The 21,148-nt window shown below is 56.8% G+C and overlaps 1 protein-coding gene across 1 annotated transcript; it reads right to left on the bottom strand.

Annotated features, from left to right (window-relative positions):
* Positions 1-10: 10 nt before the first annotated feature.
* Positions 11-21,148, bottom strand: LOC309658946 (uncharacterized protein C1orf167; the record flags this gene model as incomplete). The annotated part of the gene is given in 19 exon segments (XM_082458217.1): positions 11-1,405; positions 1,408-1,444; positions 1,448-1,605; positions 1,983-2,088; positions 3,641-3,906; positions 4,594-4,925; positions 5,949-6,121; positions 6,780-7,439; positions 7,652-7,667; positions 7,875-8,043; positions 8,177-8,292; positions 9,931-10,271; positions 10,321-10,792; positions 12,950-13,305; positions 17,042-17,200; positions 17,473-17,593; positions 18,172-19,174; positions 20,236-20,360; positions 21,090-21,148. Coding segments are annotated over 19 exon segments (4,770 nt in total). The 3' UTR covers positions 11-1,304.

Genomic DNA, 21,148 nt, shown 5'->3' on the forward strand with positions numbered 1-21,148 from the left:
ACTACCCAGGGGCTGTGACTGACACGTGCACGTAGGCTGGACCCTGTGCCAGTCCCTGCTTGCGGGTCTTCACTGCTCAGGGCAAGGAGAGGGGGCCGGTCGTCCACAGGGCAGCCTGGCGGCAGAGGAAGCAGGTCAGGGGGGCTGGCTGGGTGGGGCAGGGGGCAGCCTTTAGGAGAGACTGAGAGAAGCAGCTGGGGCTAAGGAGGGCGTTTCATTGTCCTTCAGAGCTCTTGGCCTGAGCGCCTTGTGCCTGAGCCTGTACTCCTCAGGTGGGTGGGGCTCCGATCCGTTTTCCTTTCCAGGGGAACGAGTCACAGCTGCTGCTGGGCCCCTGCTTCACCCCAAGTCCACCAAGCACAGGGGCTCCGGCAGCTTCCCGCCTGCTTCCCGGCCTCCCACTGCTGCTGGCTCTGCTCCTCAGGCCCCTGGCTGCCAGGCGCTGGTGCCATGTTTCAGAGGCCTGGAATCAGGCAGCAGGAAGCTCTTTGGCTCTCTCCTGGGTACGTGCTGTCAGTGTTGGAAGAACTCCGGGGCCCAGCTCCTTCTGCCCCCGAGGGAAGAGGAGGCCCTTCCCTCTGCCCCAGGCCAAACGCACAGGCTCGGAAGTGATGGGACCTGTGATCAGGGAAGCTGGGCTCTGAGCGCGTACCAGGGAGGGGCGCTCAGCACAGGCGTGTGTGAGCAGCAGCTGTGCCACAGGCCAAGCCCTGTCCCCAGACCAGTGACAGGGCAGGACCGTGCTCAGCACGTGGTCACCAGCTGAATGAAGGGCTCTGGAATCCAAGCTGTTTTCTCTAACTGAATTGATCTCTCCCCTGAAAAAGAAGGGGTTCTGGGGGCACCAAGCAGGGAGGGCTGCAGCTCAGGAATGGGCAGGCGTGGCACTGCTAGGAAGGGCCTGCTGGGGGCGGGGCCGCCCCCCCAGTACCTGGGAGTGGACCCAGCCGTCGTCTTGTTGCTGTAATCGCTGAGACACCTGCAGCCGCAGGGCCCACAGTCGCCAGGCCCGCCTCAGGTGCCACTGCCTGAGCTATGGGGACAGTCGCGAGAGGCCCCAAGCTGGGTCCACCACTGTCCCCGGCCCGGCAGCCCCCAGCCCCTCTGCTGCCTCTCCCTGCCTGCAGCTCTGCGGCACCGGGAGGAAGGGGATGTGACGAGGAGGTGTCATCTGAGGTGTGTTAACAATGCAGATTCCTGCAGCTGTTCCCAAGCTTTCAGGCTTGGTAGGTCCAAAGGCCTGAACTTCCTTTCAGAGACTGCGTTTCCAGGGGTTAGGGCTGGGAACGGGACGTGACGGGAGATCAGCGTGAGGGTGGGGAGGGGCCGCCCCACTCACCAGTGTCGGCACCAGCTTGTCCGTCCCCCGAGCATCTACCCAGCGCTGCCATGCAGCTGCCCGGGCCTGGCCTGCGGGGAACCCTGGAGCCGGTGAAGCAGTGCCTCAGGGTGCCAGCGCTGCAGGCACTTCCTCCTTGAGGTCTTTGGTCTCAGAGCTGCGGTCCCCTTCTGGCCCCATAGGGCGCTGGCCCTGGGCCCAGCGGGCGCATCTGGGCCCCTGCAGCTGGAGCTGGGAGGCGGGGCAGAGGGGAGGCTCTCTGTCACCTGGCAAAGGGGCGTGGGAAGAGGTTAACACATAATTCAGGGGAGTAAGCTCTCCCCCCGGTACTTCTGGAAGCTGAGCCCTAGGAAGAGAGTTAACAAGAAACGGTGTTGAGCCTGTGTCCCTGCTTCCACCACCTCTGCCCACACCTCCTGCAAAGGTTTGGGCTGCAGCCCCGAAGGGTGGGGCCAGAGAAATTGTAATTGTTTTCTCAAAATTGTGAAATATTCCAGAAGAGGAGATGGGTGGGGGAAACAGTAAATACGTTAAGACAGATTCGCCAAGAGTTCAAAGTTGATTGCCGGGCCCGTGAGGGCTGGTGACGGTCTCATCCCTGCACTTCAGACGTTGTTCATTCCCCGAGGGAGAGTGTCCTTACTCTGAGTCCGGGACGTTTCTCTCTGCTTCCTCTGTCCACTGGGGCTGTGGTGCTTGGTTGGGCTGGGCAGGCCAGGCCCTGTGGCCTGTGGCCTGCAGCTGTGGGCCTGAGGGAACAAAGAGGAAACCCTGAACCAATGGGCTTGGACATCTAGGGGCCCAAGTGACCTGGCAGGATTCCTTTCCCGACCAGTAACAGGGCCTCCTATTTGTGTGCACACAAGTGGGACGGATTCTCCCACGAGCCCCGAGGCTCCCAGAGGAGACAGGAAAGGCCCGAGAGTAGTACGGCCATCAGTACACGCCACTGCCTCTTTCCCCATACTCCCACATGGCTCGAGACTCAGGAAGGTGAGTGGGCCAAAAATGGCTACCAATCAGAGCTTACCTGTGCCAGGTACACCCTGTGAGGTGGGCATTACTCTCCCCACTCAGCCTCATAAAGTCAAATTACTTGTCTGAGGCCTCACCTCTCCAGAGTGGTCTGACTCCAGGGCCTGAGCCCCCAGCGACTGTGCTATACGGACACCAGGGGCTCTCTAAGGGAGTCTGTGCCACCATGAGATGGCATAAAACCCGCCCCCGTCGTTAGGTGAGGGCTGCCTGGGCGCGCGTGTGCGTGCGGTAGAAACGGGGGCCTGGAATTCAACCCCCTAGTTACCATTTACCATTCCTGACATTTACTTTGTTTCTACAAGTCTCAGTTTTTCCATCAGTAAACGGGATCCCTGCCTGCCTTTGCTGACAGGAATGGAATGGAAGTGTTTATAAACATACTCTGAAAATAAAATTCTCTTGAAACACAGATCTAGAAATAAAATACCCTGAGACCCCAGAATCTGCTGTCGCCATAGCCCCACATAGGTAAATATGTGGATTCTGCAAACAACCAGAGCCAGTCCGTTTCAATTCCATTTAAAACAAACCACTTTAATCTTTTTTTCTCAGAACTTTTCTAGAGTCTATGACATACTTTGTGGCATCCTGAAACAGGATTCTAGATGATGCCAGTTCAGCTTGAGGAACACTCTGTGGCCTGCCAGTGACTCTGGGGCTATGTGTCCCGCAATGACATGTCCCTAGACTGCCATGCAGTGTCACTCTTTGTGCCCGGGTTTCCTTGTGGCCTCTTCCCTCGTGCTAGGCCACCCAGCTCTTTGTCACCATTTGCTGGTATCAGAACTAATGCTTCTGGTCTGGAGACGGACTGGCAGTTATCTTTGGGTAGAGAGAGTCATGAATATTTTTTCATTTATATTTTCTGGGTTTTCTGTAATGAGCATGTTTCATTTTCTAATTAAAAAAAAAAGACAAAAAATTGCTACTGACCCCAATTACCTCTCTTGATCCTAGACTGTACCATGACTTATAATGAGTTTAGGTGTCTGTCTCCGTAACAGATGCGACCCAGGGTGCTTCTTTGTAGCAGACCAGCACTGGGCTGGCACTCGGTGCTCAGTAAGTGCTGATGGACCTGTAATGGGCTGTCTGCCCGGCCAGGAGGCTCTTGAGAACCCATAGGGGTGGTGTCCACAAGGCCGCTGGGGTCCTGGAGAAGCATGCAACCACCCTCACCATCGGGGCTGAATCAAGCTGACTCTGAGGCCAGTGGCCCTGAGGTCCTTTTGGACCTCCCACCCGACCTGGGCCGGGCCTCACCTGCCTCCCCAGGGCCGGAGCGCCCATCAGCACCAGGAGGTGCCCTCTGGTGGCCAGCCTAGGCCAGTGCCTGAGGCTGGCTCTGGGCCTGGGGTGGGCGGTGCTGGCCTCCTGGGCCTCGGCCTGTGGTTCCAGCCACACTCTGAGCAGCGCTGTCCGCCAGTGGGCCCAGTGGATTCGCAGGAGGCGCCTGGGCCCAGCCTGCTGGAACTGGGTGATGGCAGTTCGCTGGACACGGCCCCCGGTCGCTGAGTGGGCGCAGGCCTCTAGGACCCCGGCGGGGAGGGAGGAGCCCACACCGAGACCGTCAGGGCCGGGACTCTAGGGCGGGCTGTAGGGAGCCCTCCTCCGCCCCCGCCGGTGCACTGCAGGAGGGGGCCCTCCAGGCAAAGCCCGTGCCTGTGCTCCTCCTCCCCCATCCCTCTTCCGGAGAAATCACGTTCAAATGGGCACAGAGAGCAGCAGACTATCACATGACAGGGACAGGCATCCTGTACTGGGGACACAGAGAAAGCAGTCCTGACAACTGCTCCTTCCCTCCCATCCCCCCACGAGCACTGCTTTATATCATCCAGGACCTGGTATGTGTCTGGCCCGAGCTGAGCTGAGAACTTGCACACGTTATTTCTTATCCTGATCCCCGGGGCCACCCTGCAAGGCAGGCCTGTAATCTTCCTTGGACCTTCAAAGTTAGACTTGCCCAAAGAGGGGTGGCATAGCTGGAAAGTGCAGAGCTGGAATTTGACCCCAGGGACCAGGACCTCCTCTCCTCATCACCCCTAGCCCCCTGAGACCTGCCACCAGCCATCAGATACCCTCTACCCTGGCCCCGAACAAGCTCAAGGCCTAAGCTGGAAGCACAGTGCGGGGCTGCCCTCAGGCCATGGGCACCCACCTGGCGCTCAACTTCGGGGCAGCATGGTCTCAGCTGACCCACTGCAGGCAGGACTTACGTGCCCACAGCATCCAGCACAGGGCCTGGGCCTGGGTTCTCTCTCCTGCCTGCTGGTGGGCCTCAGAGCACTGGCTGGGGGCCACTTGCCTTGCCTGCTGGGCCCGGGCCCTCCTCAGCTTGATGTCCACCTGGTGTCCCTGTTCTTGGCTTCTCCAGCAGGAGAAGGAGGCCCGGGCCACGCGCTGCTCCCGAGGCCGGGCTGCAGTTTCTGGGGCTTCACTGGCAAATGTGGCCCCTGGTGCCCATCTCCTCAGGCCATCCTGGAAGGCTGGACCCTTGGCCTGGGCCATCCCTGTGTCTCTCACTATTCCACACCAGGCCTGGAAGTGGCTGCAGAACAGGTGCAGAGAAGGGGCCCAGCCGCCTTCCCAGTCAAAAGTCACATTAATTCAAAATTACACCCGAAAATTCCCCACAAACCATCACTGGTTCTTCACAGTTTTGCATACACAGCCCTGTGCCTTAAGAACGTATGGATGGATGTATAACACGTGAAAGCTCTGGCTTTCTTTTAGGGGCCTTGGCACGCACTCACCCCCGCTCCGGGGGCAGGTGCTGCCCGGGAGGGTGTAGGAACCCGGCAGTCGTGGCTTCAGGTCCCCCTCCACCAAGAGAACATGAACGCCCTGCTTGCCCTCACAAGGCCGCTCTGGGGCAGGAGGTCAGTGAGGAGAATGTGGTCCCCGCTCCCAGATGGACCAAGAAAACATCAGCCACTCTGCGGTGAATGGTTCAGTGCCCCCGTGGGGACACTGTGAACGCGTGTGAGTTTGTACAGAACCAACCCTGGGAGAAGGTGTCATCTGTCCCCTCTGCTTTTAAACATGCACCCATGAACGGTATATGTGTGTCACTAGAACATCTCTATTTCAGATTTCTCTCTCTTTGTGGTGGCTGTTTGAGTTGATTTCCCCATCTTTTTTTTTTTGGCCTCAAGGCATGCGGGATCTTAGTTCCCTGACCAGGGATCGAACCCATGCCCCCTGCAGTGGAAGCGCAGAGTCTTAACCACTGGACCGCCAGGGAAGTCCCTGATTTCCCCATCTTAACTGTGAGCTCTGAAACCAAAGGGCTGACCTGGCCAGGAGGTGGAGACCTGGGGCTTGTCAGGGCATCGGGTGGGGTTAGGGGCTTGCCATCCCCCATCTCCCAAACAATTCATATAATGGAAGCTTGGTGGTTTTGACTCCAGGCTGGGGTCTCCCTTCACGCCCATGATGCCCGGGTCCCAGGCCTCCAGCCTGGCCTGCCCCTAGAGCTGCAGAGGCCACCCAGCTTCCCATCCCTAGGCTCTCTCCCTGCTTTTCCTGGGGTGGGGGTGACCCTCGCTCTCCCACCCCCAGGCCCGGCCACCTCTGCAGTAGGAGCTGCTCTGGACCGGCCGCCGTGGGTCTCTGACGAGCTGCTGCCTCCTGCCAGCCCCGGAACACGGCCCTGCGCAGGCCCTGGAGGCGGGCCCGCACACACCGCTGGTACTTTTCACGCCAGAGCTGCTGTCCTGTGGCCAGAGAGACGCTGAAGTGCCCCTAGGCGCTCATTCCAGCCTCAGCCTGGGCCCCAAGGAACCGCGGGCCCCTGCTCTGCCAGCCTCCGCCCTCTACCCAAGTGGGAACCAAGGAGGCCACCTAACTGTCTGGGTTAAAATGCTCCCATTACAGGTGTCCTACTGGTGACCAGGCCAACCAACTCAGAGTTTTGTTTTGTTTTGTTTTTTTAATTTCTTGACGATGTTTAGGAATCAGGAGAATTCACATAAAAATACAGATTTCCAGCTTTTCTGTAAAAACAGAGGTCTGGCAACACTGGGCCAACATTCCTGGGCAATGATTAGGCTGGGGAAGCAGCTGTCCCCAGTGGACAGGACATGAACTTTCCAGCACAACCAAATCCCCACCTGCCAGCCCACTGATATGATAGTGGTGGAGTGAGAAGCCTCTAAAATTGCCCCCAGTGATCCCCGCCTTCTGTGCTGGGCTCTGAGGACACTGTGACTCCTGAAGGCCGGGTGAGGATGACAAGGATGAAGATGAAGATGGTGATGATGATGGTAGCACTCACGAGGAGCTGGGTTCTGAGCCAAGCACTTTGTGTGGATTGTCTCACAGAATTCCCACAATCACTCTAGCAGGGGTGGGTACCACTGTTATCCCCATTTTACGGATGAGTAAGCTGAGGTTAAGTAGCACGCTTAAAGTCCACACAGCCAGGGAATGGAAGAGCGGGGAACGTGAACCCAAGCCTACAGCGTCCACGCGCCCCGGTCCTGCTCTGCCACCCAGTCTTTGCGGGGGGGGGGGGCCTGTGAAAGCGTCCCATCACTGGACTCTGTGCTACAGGACCAGAATCTTGGGTGTCCCTGACGGACCTTGGCCCCCTCTCACCCCTGGTGCCCCGTCCCAGTCCCCGACTCACTCTGCCAGCAGTGCCAGTGGCCCAGTAAACGTCGCTGCTGTCCCTGCCCCACTCCCGGGCCCACTGTTCCGTCTCCTGCTGCTTCACCAGCCGCTGCCGCCACAGGCCCAGCGCGGCCCTGCAGCTCTGATTCCAGGCCCGGCGGGCAGCCAGCTCTCTCCTGGCCCCCTGGGCTGTTGCCCAGTGGCTCCAGCCAAGGAGGATGCTGGGAAGGGGAGTGTCCACCCTCAGGTGGTCACTGCCACCCTGGGCCAGCCCGGCCCTCCCCTCCCCTCCCCTCAGAAGCAGGGAGGGCTCGGGGTGACTCTTCTCCTTCCATCCATCATGGGGGAGAGTGGGTTGCTGGGGGCTGGAGGGCTTAAATGCTGCTCCGAGGGTCACAATGACAGGTGGTCGGGATACAGTGGGACCCCAGACCCCCAATGCCAAGTGCTGTGCTCAGCTCCTAGTGAGGAACATCGCTACGGGCTGAGTGTTTACTAACGCCAGGCACTGTGCTAGGGGATGTGCGTGCCCCTCCCTCGCTGATTCCCATTGGAGTGAGTCCTATTATTACCCCCATACGAACGGGGAGATAGAGGCAGAGAGAGGTTAAGCAACTTGCCCAAGATCACACAGCCAGTGAGGGACAAAGCTGGGATTACCACAGCCGTGAAATTTCTGGGAGAAACGAATACCCAACACCTCTCAGCAGGGCAGGGTAGGAAGGCAGGAGGCTCTGAGAGGATCTGAGTCTGGGGTGTGAGGGGAGCCCTCTGGGATGCAGACCCCAAGGGGGTGCGGTGGGAGGGGCAAGGATTGACGGGAGACAGTAAATCCAAGGGTGGTGGGCAGCATGGCTCACCCGTCCTGGGGAGGGGTCCCTACCGCCTCTGAAGGGTGCGCTGGTGCCACCTTGCCACGCCCCAGGACTGCTGGGCCCGCGCCTGCTGCCGCTGCCCAGCTGCCCACAGAAAGCTCACCCGGAACGCCTCCAGGAGGGCAGGGGCCTGGGAAGCCTGGGGAAGGAGGTGTGGAGTCCTGGGTGCCCCGGGCACTGCCACCCACCTCCCCCGTCCCCCCCTCCCCTCCCCTCCCCCTCCCCTCCCCTCCCCACCCTCTGCCCCTCGCCTTCTCCAGGGAGCTGCGGGGTGTCCTGCGGCCCGGCAGGGCCTCCCCTCCCAGGACACCACTCAGAACCGCTGGGGCCAAGGTGGTCCTGGCACTGCCTGGATCCCGCGCCCTCAGGGGCCAACCCCTCAGGCTGTGCCACAGCACCGGCTGCTGCACGCCCTTGAAGAAGGAGCTACCGGAGGGGGCAGGTGAGTGCCGGGGCCCCCCCACCCCTGGCTGGGGGTGCTGGAAGGGTGCCACCGTGAGCCAAACGCTGGGCCAGAGCTGGGCAACCCCACCTCCCACACGGGCCGCCCACTAGGACCACCGGGGGCTCTAAGAAATACCGATGCTCACTGGGGTCCCAGCCCCGGAGATTCTGATGTAATGGTCTGGGTGCGGCTTGGGCTTCCCAACTTTTCCAAAGCCCCCAGGGTGACCCCCCGTGAGCAGCTGAGGCCGAGACCACAGCTCTACTTGCCCTGATCACCTGGTTGATCCTCGCCACACTCCCTGGGTGCGTGGGGGCCACACAGTTGATGGGGGGTGGAGCCGAGCCCAGGCCCAGGTACCCAAGACTCAAGAGCCCACAACAGTATTTCTGCCTCCGCTGGGTTATAAAGATAGGGAAACTGAGGCCTGGGGGAAGGTCATTTCCCCAAACTCCAAACAGCAGCAGATCTGGGATCCAAGCACTCATCTCAGGCTACAGGGCAGCCTCAGAAATGTTGCAGGGAGATATGAACTGTGACCCGGTTCCCAAAGGCCAGAGGATAGACTGGGGGGAGGGAGGGCTACATTCTGAAGGATCATGGTGAACTGAGTTTCCCTAGAGTTTCAGGGACGCATTAAAAGAGACTGAGGGTCCAAGTGGACCAGGTGGGTGTGGGGCTGATGGATGCCAGGTGTATAGCTTTTTATGGTTTGTTTTTATTTTTTTCTTGTTTTGTTCTTTTTTGTTTGTTATTTTGGGGTTTTTGTTTGTCTGTTTGTTTCTTTACAACCCCTTGTGTCGAGGGCTGACTTTCAATATATCGCAGCGAGGGAGCTCCTCTGCTAGGTGTATAGCTTCTAAGGACAGAATTCTTAACCCTGCAGCTGCTGGCTTACATTCCTGCTGACATTCCGTCAGTGAAGCTGGTCCCTCCTGACCTCCACCGGCCCTCTCACCCATAACCATCAGCCTGGGCTCTGAATCCCAGCATCGCATCTTGTATAAAAAGCATCACAAGAAGGTTTCACTATAGGCACCTTCTTGCTCCTGATTCAGTGTGATTTTGAGCAAGCTGCTTGACCCCTCTGAGCCTCAGTTTCTCCAGCTGTGTAATAAGGCACGTGGGGGCAGGGGAAAAAGTGGCTCCTTCACTGATTCATTTACGGTATTTGTTCTGTGCCTTTGGCAGCCTGGGCATCTGCAAGATGCTGGGAGACGGTGGTGAGGAGACAGACACGGTTCCCGCCACCAGGGGGCTCCCACTTAGCCAGGAGATGGGTGAGAGGTGGGTCCAGATTCTGGGGAGGGAGACGAGCATTAAACCAGCCTCCCCGTCAGGTTCCAGCCACCTTGGCAGGACTCCGTGTCTGTGCCCCTGACCACTCCCTGTCCCCCACAGCTCTCTGCTCAATCACTGTCTCAGTGTCCCTAGGCTACCTCCCCCGGCCCCATGCCTGCTGGGCACCACAGGGTGCCAGGCCCCGTGCTGGGGCCACAGAGAGGAGCAGGATGTGGCCCATTCCCTATGGGACACTCCATCCGGTGCCGAGGACTGCTCACATTCCCACCCCATGCCCTCCAGACCCAACCCCAGGTCACAAACTCATGGACACCTACTCCGCCCGCTGGCGCTGGGAGAGCCGCGTCCTCCAGAGCAGCAGCGCCCGGTGGAGGGCCAGCCTCCGGCCGGCTTCCTGCAGGGAGCCCCGGCCTTGCTCCTGGGGCAGCGCCTGGGCCACCACCCCCAGGCCGTCTGCTGTGGCCCCCTCAGGGGCCGAGCTGAGGAGGGCCATGTTCCCTGAGAAGCAGACAAGAGATGAATCAGTGACCTCCCTCTGCTCAAAGCCATTGGTGGTCGCTGCCTCAGGCCCCTTAGGACCTCTCCCCTCGTGGCTACTGCCCCCTCCCACCACCCCCAAACCCTCCCCACCGGGACACCTGGAAGACCCCATCTTCCTCTGTCAGGTTTTGGTTGGTCGGGGGCAGGGGTTGTGCATCCCCCTAAGACCAGGAGCTTCCCAGAAGCAGGGGCTGCATCTCTTGCAGGTGGAAGATTGAACAGGTCTCTCGCCTAGAGGAGCTCACGATGGAGGTCAGGATGGGGCCCACCAAAGCCTGCTGCTCCAGAGACCCCTCTGGACCCTCCCAGCCCTGCCAGGCTGCATCCCCGAGAAAGCTCCCGATCCCATCACCTCCCACCACGAGAATCCATGAATCAACTGGGCGACTGCAGAAGGAGCTTAAGTGATGCTGTTTGCTGGGGTGGGAGGGAGAGGGAGCCCCTCGGCCCGCCACGCGCTCACCTGCCTTCCGCCAACAAAGGGACAGCTGGGTCACCTGCGCCCCATCTGAGGCCTGGAGCTGCTTCATCTGCACCCACTGCTGCAGGCACATCCTCAGGGTCCCTGCCCGGCGGTTGGCCATGTGGTCCCGGTACCGGGTCCCTCTTTGCACGAACCGCTGCCAGGCCCCAAAGCACCTGGAGAGCCAAGAGAAAGTGTTGGTGCTCATCGTAATGACTGCAGCTGCAGCCTCCTGCCATGTGCCAGACACACCACTGAGGCCTTGGGCAAGCCACTCACCTCTCTGAGCCTCAGCTTTCTTGTCTGTAAAATGGGGCTGCTGTAAGGATGGTGCGGCATGCCATCTGCTCAGGCCACACCGTCACTTCTGGGTGCCCGGATGGCCTCAGCAGCCTCCTACCTGCCCTCCTGCATCCACTGTTGCCCCCACCCCTCCAGTCAGTGCCTACACAGTAACCAGAGTGATATTTTTCAAATCTCAAATCAAATTACCTTACTCTCTTGCTAAAATCCTCCAGCAGCAGTCCCCTTGCTCTGATGATAAAATTTCGACTCCTCCCCACTGCCAACAAGGCACCCTCTGCATGGTCTGTCCCCCACCCACCATTACACACCTTTCCAACTTCATCTCAAACCACCCCAGCCCCCAACCCCATACTAACAGGGTTCCGACTGGACTGCCATTCTTTGAATTTTCCATGTTCCTCTCCCTGTCAGAGGTCTTTGCACATGCTGTTCCGTTCCCTCTGCCTGGCACTCTTGTCTGCTGTGCCTCCACCAGTCAGCCAGGCACCCTTCCCATCTCTGCTGAACCCTGGTCGAGGTCAGCTCCCTTTGTCAAAAGTTCTCATAGAAAACTCTATCGGGGACTTCCCTGGTGCTGCAGTAGTTAAGAATCCGCCTGCCAATGCAGGGAACACGGGTTCGATCCCTGGTCCGGGAAGATCCCACATGCCGTGGAGCAACTAAGCCTGCGAGCTGCAACTACTTAGCCCTCGTGCCACAGCTACTGAAGCCCGCGCACCTAGAGCCTGCACTCCGCAACAAGGAGAAGCCACTGCAATGAGAAGCCCATGCACCGCAACAAAGAGTAGCCCCTGCTCGCTGCAACTAGGGAAAGCCTGCGCGCAGCAACAAAGACCCAACGCAGACAATAAATAAAAAAATAAATTTATAAAAAAGAAAAAAGAAAAAGAAAAAGAAAACTCTATCGGGGGATGCAATCAGCAAAATGCAGACAGTAGGAAACTCTACCTGAGAAGCAGCCTGGTTTCTTCAACAGATAACTTGCAAGGAAACAAACAAACAAACAAAAACAACAGAGGGGAGTCCCTAGATTAAAAAGAGCTTATGGACTCCTCAACCAATGACAGCATGTGGGCCTTATTTAGATCCCAATACAAACAAAATATAACAACAGGGACTTCCCTGGTGGTCCAGTGGGTAATACTCCGTGTTCCCAGTGCAGGGGCCTGGGTTTGATCCCTGATTGGGGAACTAGATCCCGCGTGCATGCCACAACTAAGAGTCTGCATGCCACAACAAAGATCCTGCGTGCCACAACTAAGACCCAGCGCAGCCAAAATAAATAAATAAATAAATAAATACCAAAAAAACCCAACAAAAACTATAACAACATATTTGCTTGTAAAACAATTGGAAATTTGAATGCTGACAAGATATTTGTTGGTATTAAGGAATTATTCATTTTTTAGGTGTGATCCTGGCATGGTGGTTCTGTTGTTTAAAAGACACTTTATGTTTTAGAGATGCTACAGAAATATTTACAGATGAAATGGTAGGATGCATGGGATTTGCCTCAAAATTATGTAGTGGGGGAAGTAGCCAGGGTACAGATTAAACAAATTTTCTCAGGAGGTGATTTTCGTGAAACTGGATGATGGGTACACTGAGGTTGATTATCCTATATTCCCTACTTTTATGTAAGATAAAAATGTCCCATAATAAAGTAGTTAACAAGGAAAAAAACAACTTCATGTAGATCTGTGTTTCTTCCCTTCACAACACTTAACTTTGGTGGTATTCACACACACATACACCCTTTGTGATTGTTAATTTCCTGCCTGTCCCCGCACTGGGCCATGGGTTCCATGAGGGCCAGTGACAGCGGGCATTAAGCTTTGCTTATGACTAAATCCCAGCCCCTGGGTGGTGTCTGGCAGGTCTTAGCATCTCAGTAAATGGCACATGTATTCATTTCTTATTTTCATCATTTCAACACTAGGAGTCAAGAATTGACTTAAAGGGCACCTCCCAGCTGCATCCCACCCTCTGCCTCAGGGGAGGCGGTCCCCATTCCCACTTCCACCTACCTGCAGAGCCAGGCCCTCTGGCACTGGCTGTCCAGTGGGGACACCCAGGCTGCATCTGCAGCAGGAGAGCACCAGGCCTGGGGGGGCCTCTCCATCCTCTGCGTCCTCAGCATGGCCCCGGAGGCCTCTCCCTGGACCCCCTTCTCCTGCCTGGCCCATTCCTTCTGATGGCACCACAGGAGGAAGGCTACAGGGAGGGAAGAGAGGGGGAAGAGAGAGTGAACGGAGGGGAGCATCAGGGCCAGGAGGGACCACTGACTCCTGGGACCCCAGGCTGTGTGGCCTCCGGCCAGTCCCTCTCCGTCTCTGGGCCTCAGTTTCCCCACGAGTGAGTCATGTCTAAGGACTTGCCAATTCTAACACTCAAGCTTCTGTCCGGCCTGTACCAGCGTCCATGGCACACAAATGCAGGATGTGCGCATCTCATACTGTGTGTCTTTGAGCTGGTCACTTCATGTCTCTGTGCCTCAGTTCCCCATCAGTAAAATGGGCACAATGCCTTGCTGAGGTCACCACGAGAGAATCAAATGAGATCTTGTCTGGGAAGTTGCCAGAGTAGATACTCGATAAACACTCATTCACTCACTGAGGACCCCCTGCCCTGCTTGGCTCCGTCTCCCCCGTTTCCCAGCGCCCCACGTCTTACCAGCCAGCTGTTGCAGAGCCTGCAGGATCTGGACTCCCCTGTCTCCTCCATCTGGCCTCAGCCCAGAACACAACGGAATCGGCTGGGCTCCCGCCTCCTCCCTCCGACTACTTGGACTGAGAGTAAAAGTGCCCAGAGAGAAACTGATGCCCAGGCAGAGGGAGGGCACCTGGTCCCAACCCATCCACCCCAGTCCTGCAGTGCCGTCTGCCTGCAGGAGCAAAGGCGCGCTGAGCCACCCCCTGTTCTGTTCCAGACAGTACGTTCTACTCCTGATTATGTAAGTGATTTGGGGGGAGGGTTCTGCTTTTGCTGAATTCTCGTCAATACTATTAGGGTTTTTTACAACACACATGCATTAAAATAAATATTACTTAAATAATTATTTTAAACACATTTGTTTCATTTAAAAATAGGAACAAAAACAATACATCACTGGAATGGAAAATTGAGGAAAAGAAAATAACCACCTTTAATCTCACCACTCCAGAGATGACCATTATTTTAGCATTTTTTTGGGGGGGGGATTGGGGATGACATTTATTTACTTGTATTTTTAATAGTGGTAAAATACACATAATATAAAATTTACCGTTTAACCATTTTTTTTAAGGAATACTGATGTGATTATCGTGACTTTCTTTTTTTACTTTTTGAATTTTTTTATACATCTTTATTGGGGTATAATTGCTTTACAATGTTGTGTTAGTTTCTGTTGTACAACAAAGTGAATCAGTTATATGTATACATATATCCCCATATCCCCTCCCTCTTGAGCCTTCCTCCCACCCCTCCAGGTCATCACAAAGCATCAAGCTGCTCTCCCTATGCTATGCAGCAGCTTCCCACTAGCTATCTATTTTACACTTGGTAGCGTATATATGTCAATGCCACTCTCTCACTACATCTCAGCCTCCCCTTCCCCCACTGTGTCAAGTCCGTTCTCTACATCTATGTCTTATTTCTGCCCTGCCACTAGGTCCATCAGTACCATTTTTTCTAGATTCCATATATATGCGTTAGCATACGGTATTTGTTTTTCTCTTTCTGACTTACTTCACTCTGCATGACAGACTCTAAATCCATCCACCTCACTACGAATAACTCAATTTTGTTCCTTTTTGTGGCTGAGTAATACTCCATTGTATATAGGTGCCACATCTTCTTTATCCATTCATCTGTTGATGGACATTTAGGTTGCTTCCATGTCCTGGCTATTGTAAATAGTGCTGCAATGAACATTGTGGTACATGACTCTTTTTGAATTACGGTTTTCTCCGGGTATATGCCCAGTAGTGGGATTGCTGGGTCATATGGTAGTTGTATTTTTAGTTTTTTAAGGACTCTCCATACTGTTCTCCATAGTGGCTGTATCAATTTACATTCCCACCAACAGTGCAAGAGGGTTCCGTTTTCTCCACACCCTCTCCAGCATTTGTTGTTTGTAGATTTTCTGATGATGCCCATTCTAACCCATTTTAAAATTTATTAATTTATTAATTTATTTATTTTGGGCTGCGTTGGGTCTTCATTGCTGCGCACGGGCTTTCTCTAGTTGCGGTGAGCAGGGGCTACTCTTCACTGAGGTGCGCGGGCTTCTCGTTGTGGTGGCTTCTCTTGCTGTGGGGCGCCGGCTCTAGGCACGCAGGCTTCAGCAGTTGTGGCATTCGGGCTCAGTAGTTGTGGCACACGGGCTTAGTTGCTCCGCAGCATGTGGGATCCTCTCGGACCAGGGCTTGAACCCGTGTCCCCTGCATTGGCAGGCAGACTCCCAGCCACTGCGCCACCAGGGAAGTCCCCATCTTAACCATTTTTAAGTGAGCAGTTCAGTGGTATTAAGTAATTCACATTGTTATGCAACATTTTAGTATTTTTGCTTCTGGTTTTTTTTTCTATGCACCGTCTTACGTTCATAGAAAAAAATATTTTAGGTACTATTTTTTTATCCTCTTTTTTTTTTCATTGAACATTGCCATAACCCTTTTTCTTCTCATTAAAAATTCTATGCAAATATCCATAAACCTACTTCCAGGAAGGGGAATAATATACGTAAGGAGGGAGGTGAAACTTTCAAATTAATTGAAATACTTCCATCTATCTCGAATGTTTTTGCAAATCAAACATGCATTACTGTTATGATTAGAAAGAACACCAGTAAAGCTACCGAAACAAAAAATAAAGAAAAAAAATGGGGAGGAATTTAAAAAATCTCGATAAGCATCATATTGAACTGTTGCCAAATGTTTATCACATGGTTAAACTACAATTTTCTCTCTCGCTGTTGGGTATTTAGGCTGTTTCGAAGTTTTCACGAAGTATAAATAATGCCATGATGGACATCGTTTTGCACAAATCTTGGTCCACATTTGCTGGTTTTATCCTCATTCTCTTGTGGGGGAGGGGAAACGGGGGACAAGGAAGGAGGGAAGGCCACCAGCACTGCCCAGGTCACACTGACCGAGCTGGGGTGTCCCAGACTACCTGCTTCTCCAGGCAGTGTCCACCACCGGCTTCCTTCCTGAGGGGCCTCGGTCCTGGCCTCCGCTGGAGGATGGGGGTCCTGGCTCAGCCTGGATGTGAAGCTGCCCTTGTTTCTGCTGCTGAATCAAGATTCTCCACTGGGACAAGAGAGAAGGGGAAGAGGAACGTTGGCTGTAGCCTCAAATGTACCCTGAGCAGTGGGGGGGGGGGCACCAGGAAGGGCGGGGACACGAGTCAGACGTTGTGGTTTTAACCATTAGACTCCCCTGCTTCTTTGGGAATGAATGAATGAATGAATGAATGGAGAGATAGAGCCCAAGAGGCAGGGTTTTCCTTGGGAGACAAAACCTGGAGCTGGGCCCTCCTAAAGCACTTTTCCCAAGGAGGGAAGAACATAGATGTTCCCTCTTAGTCCTGGCTGGCAAACCGCTAGTAAAAAATAACAACTGGGACTTCCCTGGCAGTCCAGTGGTTAAGACTCTGCGCTTCCACTGCAGGGGGCATGGGTTCGATCCCTGGTTGCGCAACTAGGTTCCCGCATGACACACGGTGCAGCCAAACAGAAACAAAAAGCAAAACAAACAACAAAAAATAGCAACCACTGAAACAGTAGAGTGCTTGCTATGTGCTAGGCAGGGTTCTGAGTTCCTTATATTTGTTAATTTAACCTCACAACAACCCTGAGAGGTATGTACTATTATGATCCCATTTTAAAGCTAAAGAAACTAAGGCACAGAGAGGTTAAGTAACTTGCCCAAGCTCACACAGTGAGAAAATGTGGGGAAAAGGAAAGTGGCGGAGACAGGATTTGAATTCAGGCAGAGCTCGGTCACGTCTGGGCTGACACCGCCTCCCCCCCTACTGCCAATCACTCAGGAGGAACAACCTGCGCCCCAGGAGAGCCTCCTCCCCAGACACACGGGCACTTCATCACCTCCCCATGGTCCAGCCTGGAGGCCCCTAACCTTTTGGAAGGTCCGCGCCAGCAGGGCCTGCGTGTGTCGTCCCCACGCCGCCTCCAGCTGGGCCTCCTGGAGCCACAGTGTCCACCACGGCGCCCGTGGGCCCCCGCGCAACAGCTGCTGGTGGCCCAGCGCCATGGCCGCTGCCACTGCCCGCCGCCTCTGCACCCAGTGCCGCCACGCTCTGAAACATCTGGACGGCCACTGCCGGCTGGGGACAGACCAGGCTGACCAGGGGATGGGCCTGGTCCCCAGTCCCGGGGAGAGCGGGGGGCTCAGCAGCACCCACGTCGCCTTTCCAGCAGGGAGGCTCCACGCTGCGGCAGGAGAGCTGGCTGGACCCCGCGAGAACTTCCCTCTATGGGGGGCTAGCCTTGGAAATCCCAGACAAGAGAGCTCCTGGGGGCAGGAGAATGAACGCAGGACAGACTCACAGGTTTAGGATTCCCTGGGGGCAGCATTCCCGTGTTCCCATCCTTGGGGCCCGGGAGGTTCCCTCCCCCTGAAATTCTGCAAGGATCTGCCATCTGGGCCTGATCTCCGTCAGGCCCGAGTCTGCAGGCAAATGCGAGAGGAGGCGTCCCAGGACCATGGCCCCGGCTCCCACCCCGCAGCCCATGACCTCACCGGCCTATCTCAGACTCCAGGCTCACAGTGTTTCCGGCTTCGTTCTTGGAAAACAAAGGGACATGACACAGCACTCAGGCCAAGAAGCAAGCGGGACTGGACACCCCCTGCTAAGCCTGCCTGCCCACGGCCTCCCTTTCTGAGGGAGGGTGACAGAGGAGTGACAGCCAGCTTGGAGCAAGAATTCCTGGGAGGCAGCCCTCCTCCCCCAACCCGGAGTCCCCCAGTTCCCACTCCCAGACCCCTCTGGCCTCTACCCGCAGGGCAGTCCTCGCGGGGGCCGTGTCTGGCGGACGGGAAGCCGGCCTCTCTTCTTCCCTGCCGACCTGCTCCCGTGGGGTCCTGTCCCCTCCTTCCCGCCCAGCGAGGATGCCGCGGGCTGAACTGGACGAGGCTGAAGAGCAGAGTCTGGCCTCCCTGCTGCCCGCCCCTTGAGGGAGCAGGGGGTCCTCCCTCTGTCCCCTGCCGTATGTAGTCCCTGGGGAGCACGTCTCTCCTCGCCTTACAGGGTGGGCAGGAAGGACCCCCTGCTCAGGGTCAAGGGCAACCCGGGCAGCATCTCCAAAGTAGTCTCCAGTGATGCAGGCTTGCTGCTTGCCTGAGAGTCTGAGAGACCATCCTGGACCTCCGGTGCTTCTGGGAAACCTGCAGTTTCCCTGAAACCTTGGGAATGTTTCCTCCTCTCATCCCAGGAAGAAAGAACAGGCTGGCTGGGCTGGGGGTGAGCAGGGAGTATCTGGCCAGCTCTGGTCCAGGGCTCCTGCTGCACAGGGCCTGGGGGTTCCCGGGATGCCTGGCACCTGAGACGGACTGCCTCACACTCCAGGCGTTGCACGGAGGCCAGCAGCTGGTGAAGGGCAGCTTGGGACGGAGCCCGAGCCCGGCTCTGGGCAGGGACAGCCAGATCCTCCAGGGTGAGGGGTTCCCCCACGAGCCTGGAGGTCCAGCCCCCCAGGCCACCCTGGGATCTGGGGTCCGGCCGTGTGTGCCCTTCGAGCGAGCCCAGGCCTGCAGCGGGCCCAGTGTCTGGGCAGGGGGTATTGGTGCACAGCAGCCGGGACCACCTTGGGCGGGAGGCTGGGGAAGCCAGTGGCCCTCGGGGTAGGGGGCTTCCGCTGGGCATCCTGTGCGGCCAGAAGCTTTCCTGAGCCCCCGACCAGGGGTGACGACGTCCCCACTCAGCCACGCTGGTCTCCCTGACGCTCAGGTTGCTCTGCTGGATGGCAAACGCCTGGGCTCTCCCTTGGGGCCTCCCGGCCAGGGGCTGCAAGTTGCTCTGCTGCCGGAAGCTTGAGTTGGTCAGCTGGCCAGTCGTGTCCCTCAGGGCGAGGCCCAGGCTGGGGCTGGTCAGGTTGCTCTGGACTCGGCAGGGCTCCTGGCACAGCGCTGCCCCCGGGGATGGTGTGGTGGCAGCCCCCCTGCTCTCGGCCTGGCCCACGGGCACCCACCGGCCATGTCTACTGGCCAGGCTCTTCCGGAGTCTCCATTGCTCTAAAAAGAGGACAGACAGTTATGCCCTGGGGGAGAACTGGGTGGTCAGTGCTGGGGAGGGACAGGGCGCCACGTGGGAGGGAGCCCAGGCTCCAGAGGTCTGCGTCAGCTCTGTCATCCCAGGTGGACCAATGGATGCACCCGGGGGTCTTGAGCCAGAGCAGCGACCTGGTGACAGTGCAGGGACTCAGAGCAGGGACAGGGCAGGGGCAGGGAGGAGGGCAGAGGGAAGCAGGGAGATAGTTGGGAGGCTGCTGAGGGGTCCCAGACGAGAGATGATGGGGCTGGGATGGGGGCGGCAGGAGGGTGGAGAGAAGGAGACAGATCAGGTCTGCTGAGAAGGCCTAGAAGAGGGTGAAGGAAAGAGAAGTGTCACTGACGGCTCCCTGGTGTCCAGCTTGAGCAAAGAGGTGCTGGGGCGTCCGCAGCTGGGGTGAAAGCAAGACTCAACATATCAAACAGCTAAACGTGGGCTGCTCTGGCCCTGAGGGGGTGGCGCTCCCTCCCTGCCGGTCTCCCCAGCCCCCAGGCGATTCTGAAGCTGGGAGACAAGGCCTCTTGGGGGCAGGTGAGATGCCCTGGGAGGTCCTGGCAGGTAGAGTGGGCCATGAAAGTTTGTAGATAGGAACTAAAGGTCAGAGAAGTTAAGCACCTTGCCCCACGGTCACACAGCTAGAACACAGAGAAACTGGCAAGTAAATAGGAATCTGAATCTGTTCTCGGGCTGCTCCCGCTCTTGGCTGCACCAGCTCTGTGGCCTTCTGGAAGCCCCAGGAACCTGAGCAGGGAGGTTCCCAGCCCACCAGCGCTGCCATAAGACCGACCTGTGAGGGCCCCTTCTCTGCCAGGGGCCCCAGACAGGCCCACTCTTGAGACCCCCTCCTCACCTCATGTCCTGACTTCCTGACCCTCCCTCGCGTCCCAGGCTGGAAGACTGTCCCGGCCCAGCTGGCCCTGAACAGCTAATCTCTAGAATTAGCAAGGCCCTGGGCTGGCCTGTCTGGGAAAGGGGCGCTGGGCTGCTACCCGAGGGGACCTCGCTCCTGCCACCTCTGACCCAGACCCCCTGAGCCTCTTGCCTGGCTTCAGGGGGGTGGCCAGCCTGGGGGGCACATTCTCCTTGTGGCTGGTGTCAGGTCTCAGCTCCATGGACTCCAGGGCAAAGCCAGGGTGGCAGTGACCTTGGTCCACACCACAGCCGGTCCTGTTTGATTAGAGGGACTCTGAGGGGGGAGGATAGGGTGCCCGCCTCCTACCCAGCCACGCCCAGCCCTGGTCCCCACTCCCGCGCTTCACCAGCATCCCTGGTTGCCCTGAGGTCCAGCCCCAGCTGTCCTGTTCAGGGCCCCTTGGGGTCTCCTCTCCCCAACCCCTGTACCACCCCTTTCCCTTGTAATTTTCTCGTGTCTTCCGGCACCCACTCCTAACACTGATGACAGATCCTTGTGGACCCTGCTTCCCAAGCAGCCCTGTCAGGTGAGGGCTCTTTCTCTCAGACCTCTAGGCAGGAGAGGGGGCCCTCTTTGCTTCCTGTCGCCCCCTCCCGACCATTCTCCCTCTCTCCTCTCTAAAATGCTCTGGTTCTAAGTTCCAGGCAGGCCAGGAAGGAAGTCCTCGTCATTTATTCCTTGACGATTTCAGCTCCCAGCTCACTGTCACTTTCTGCAGCACACACCTAACTTCTGGGTGGTTTCACCCTGCACGTGGACAATCCCTCCAACTCCTGGTCTGCGAGTCCTTGACCTTCTAACCTCCCACCATCCTGTCCTTCACCCAACCTCAGTCACCTGCTCCCAGGGTCCCCCCAGACTTTGTCATCCTCAAAAACTGCACCACCCCATAATTTCAGTTTCAGAGCCCACACCCATCTTTCCAGCTCCCTCCCTCTGGTGCCCCATCCTTCCTTCCATGAGACCCGACCCTCTGCCCCTACCACCCTTCATCCTCCAACCCACCATGAGGTCTCTCTCCCGCCTCCTGCAGTTTAACCAT

The sequence above is a fragment of the Balaenoptera physalus genome, assembly GCF_965194825.1.
Source record: "Balaenoptera physalus genome assembly, chromosome: 1".
NCBI classification, from domain to species: domain Eukaryota; kingdom Metazoa; phylum Chordata; class Mammalia; order Artiodactyla; family Balaenopteridae; genus Balaenoptera; species Balaenoptera physalus.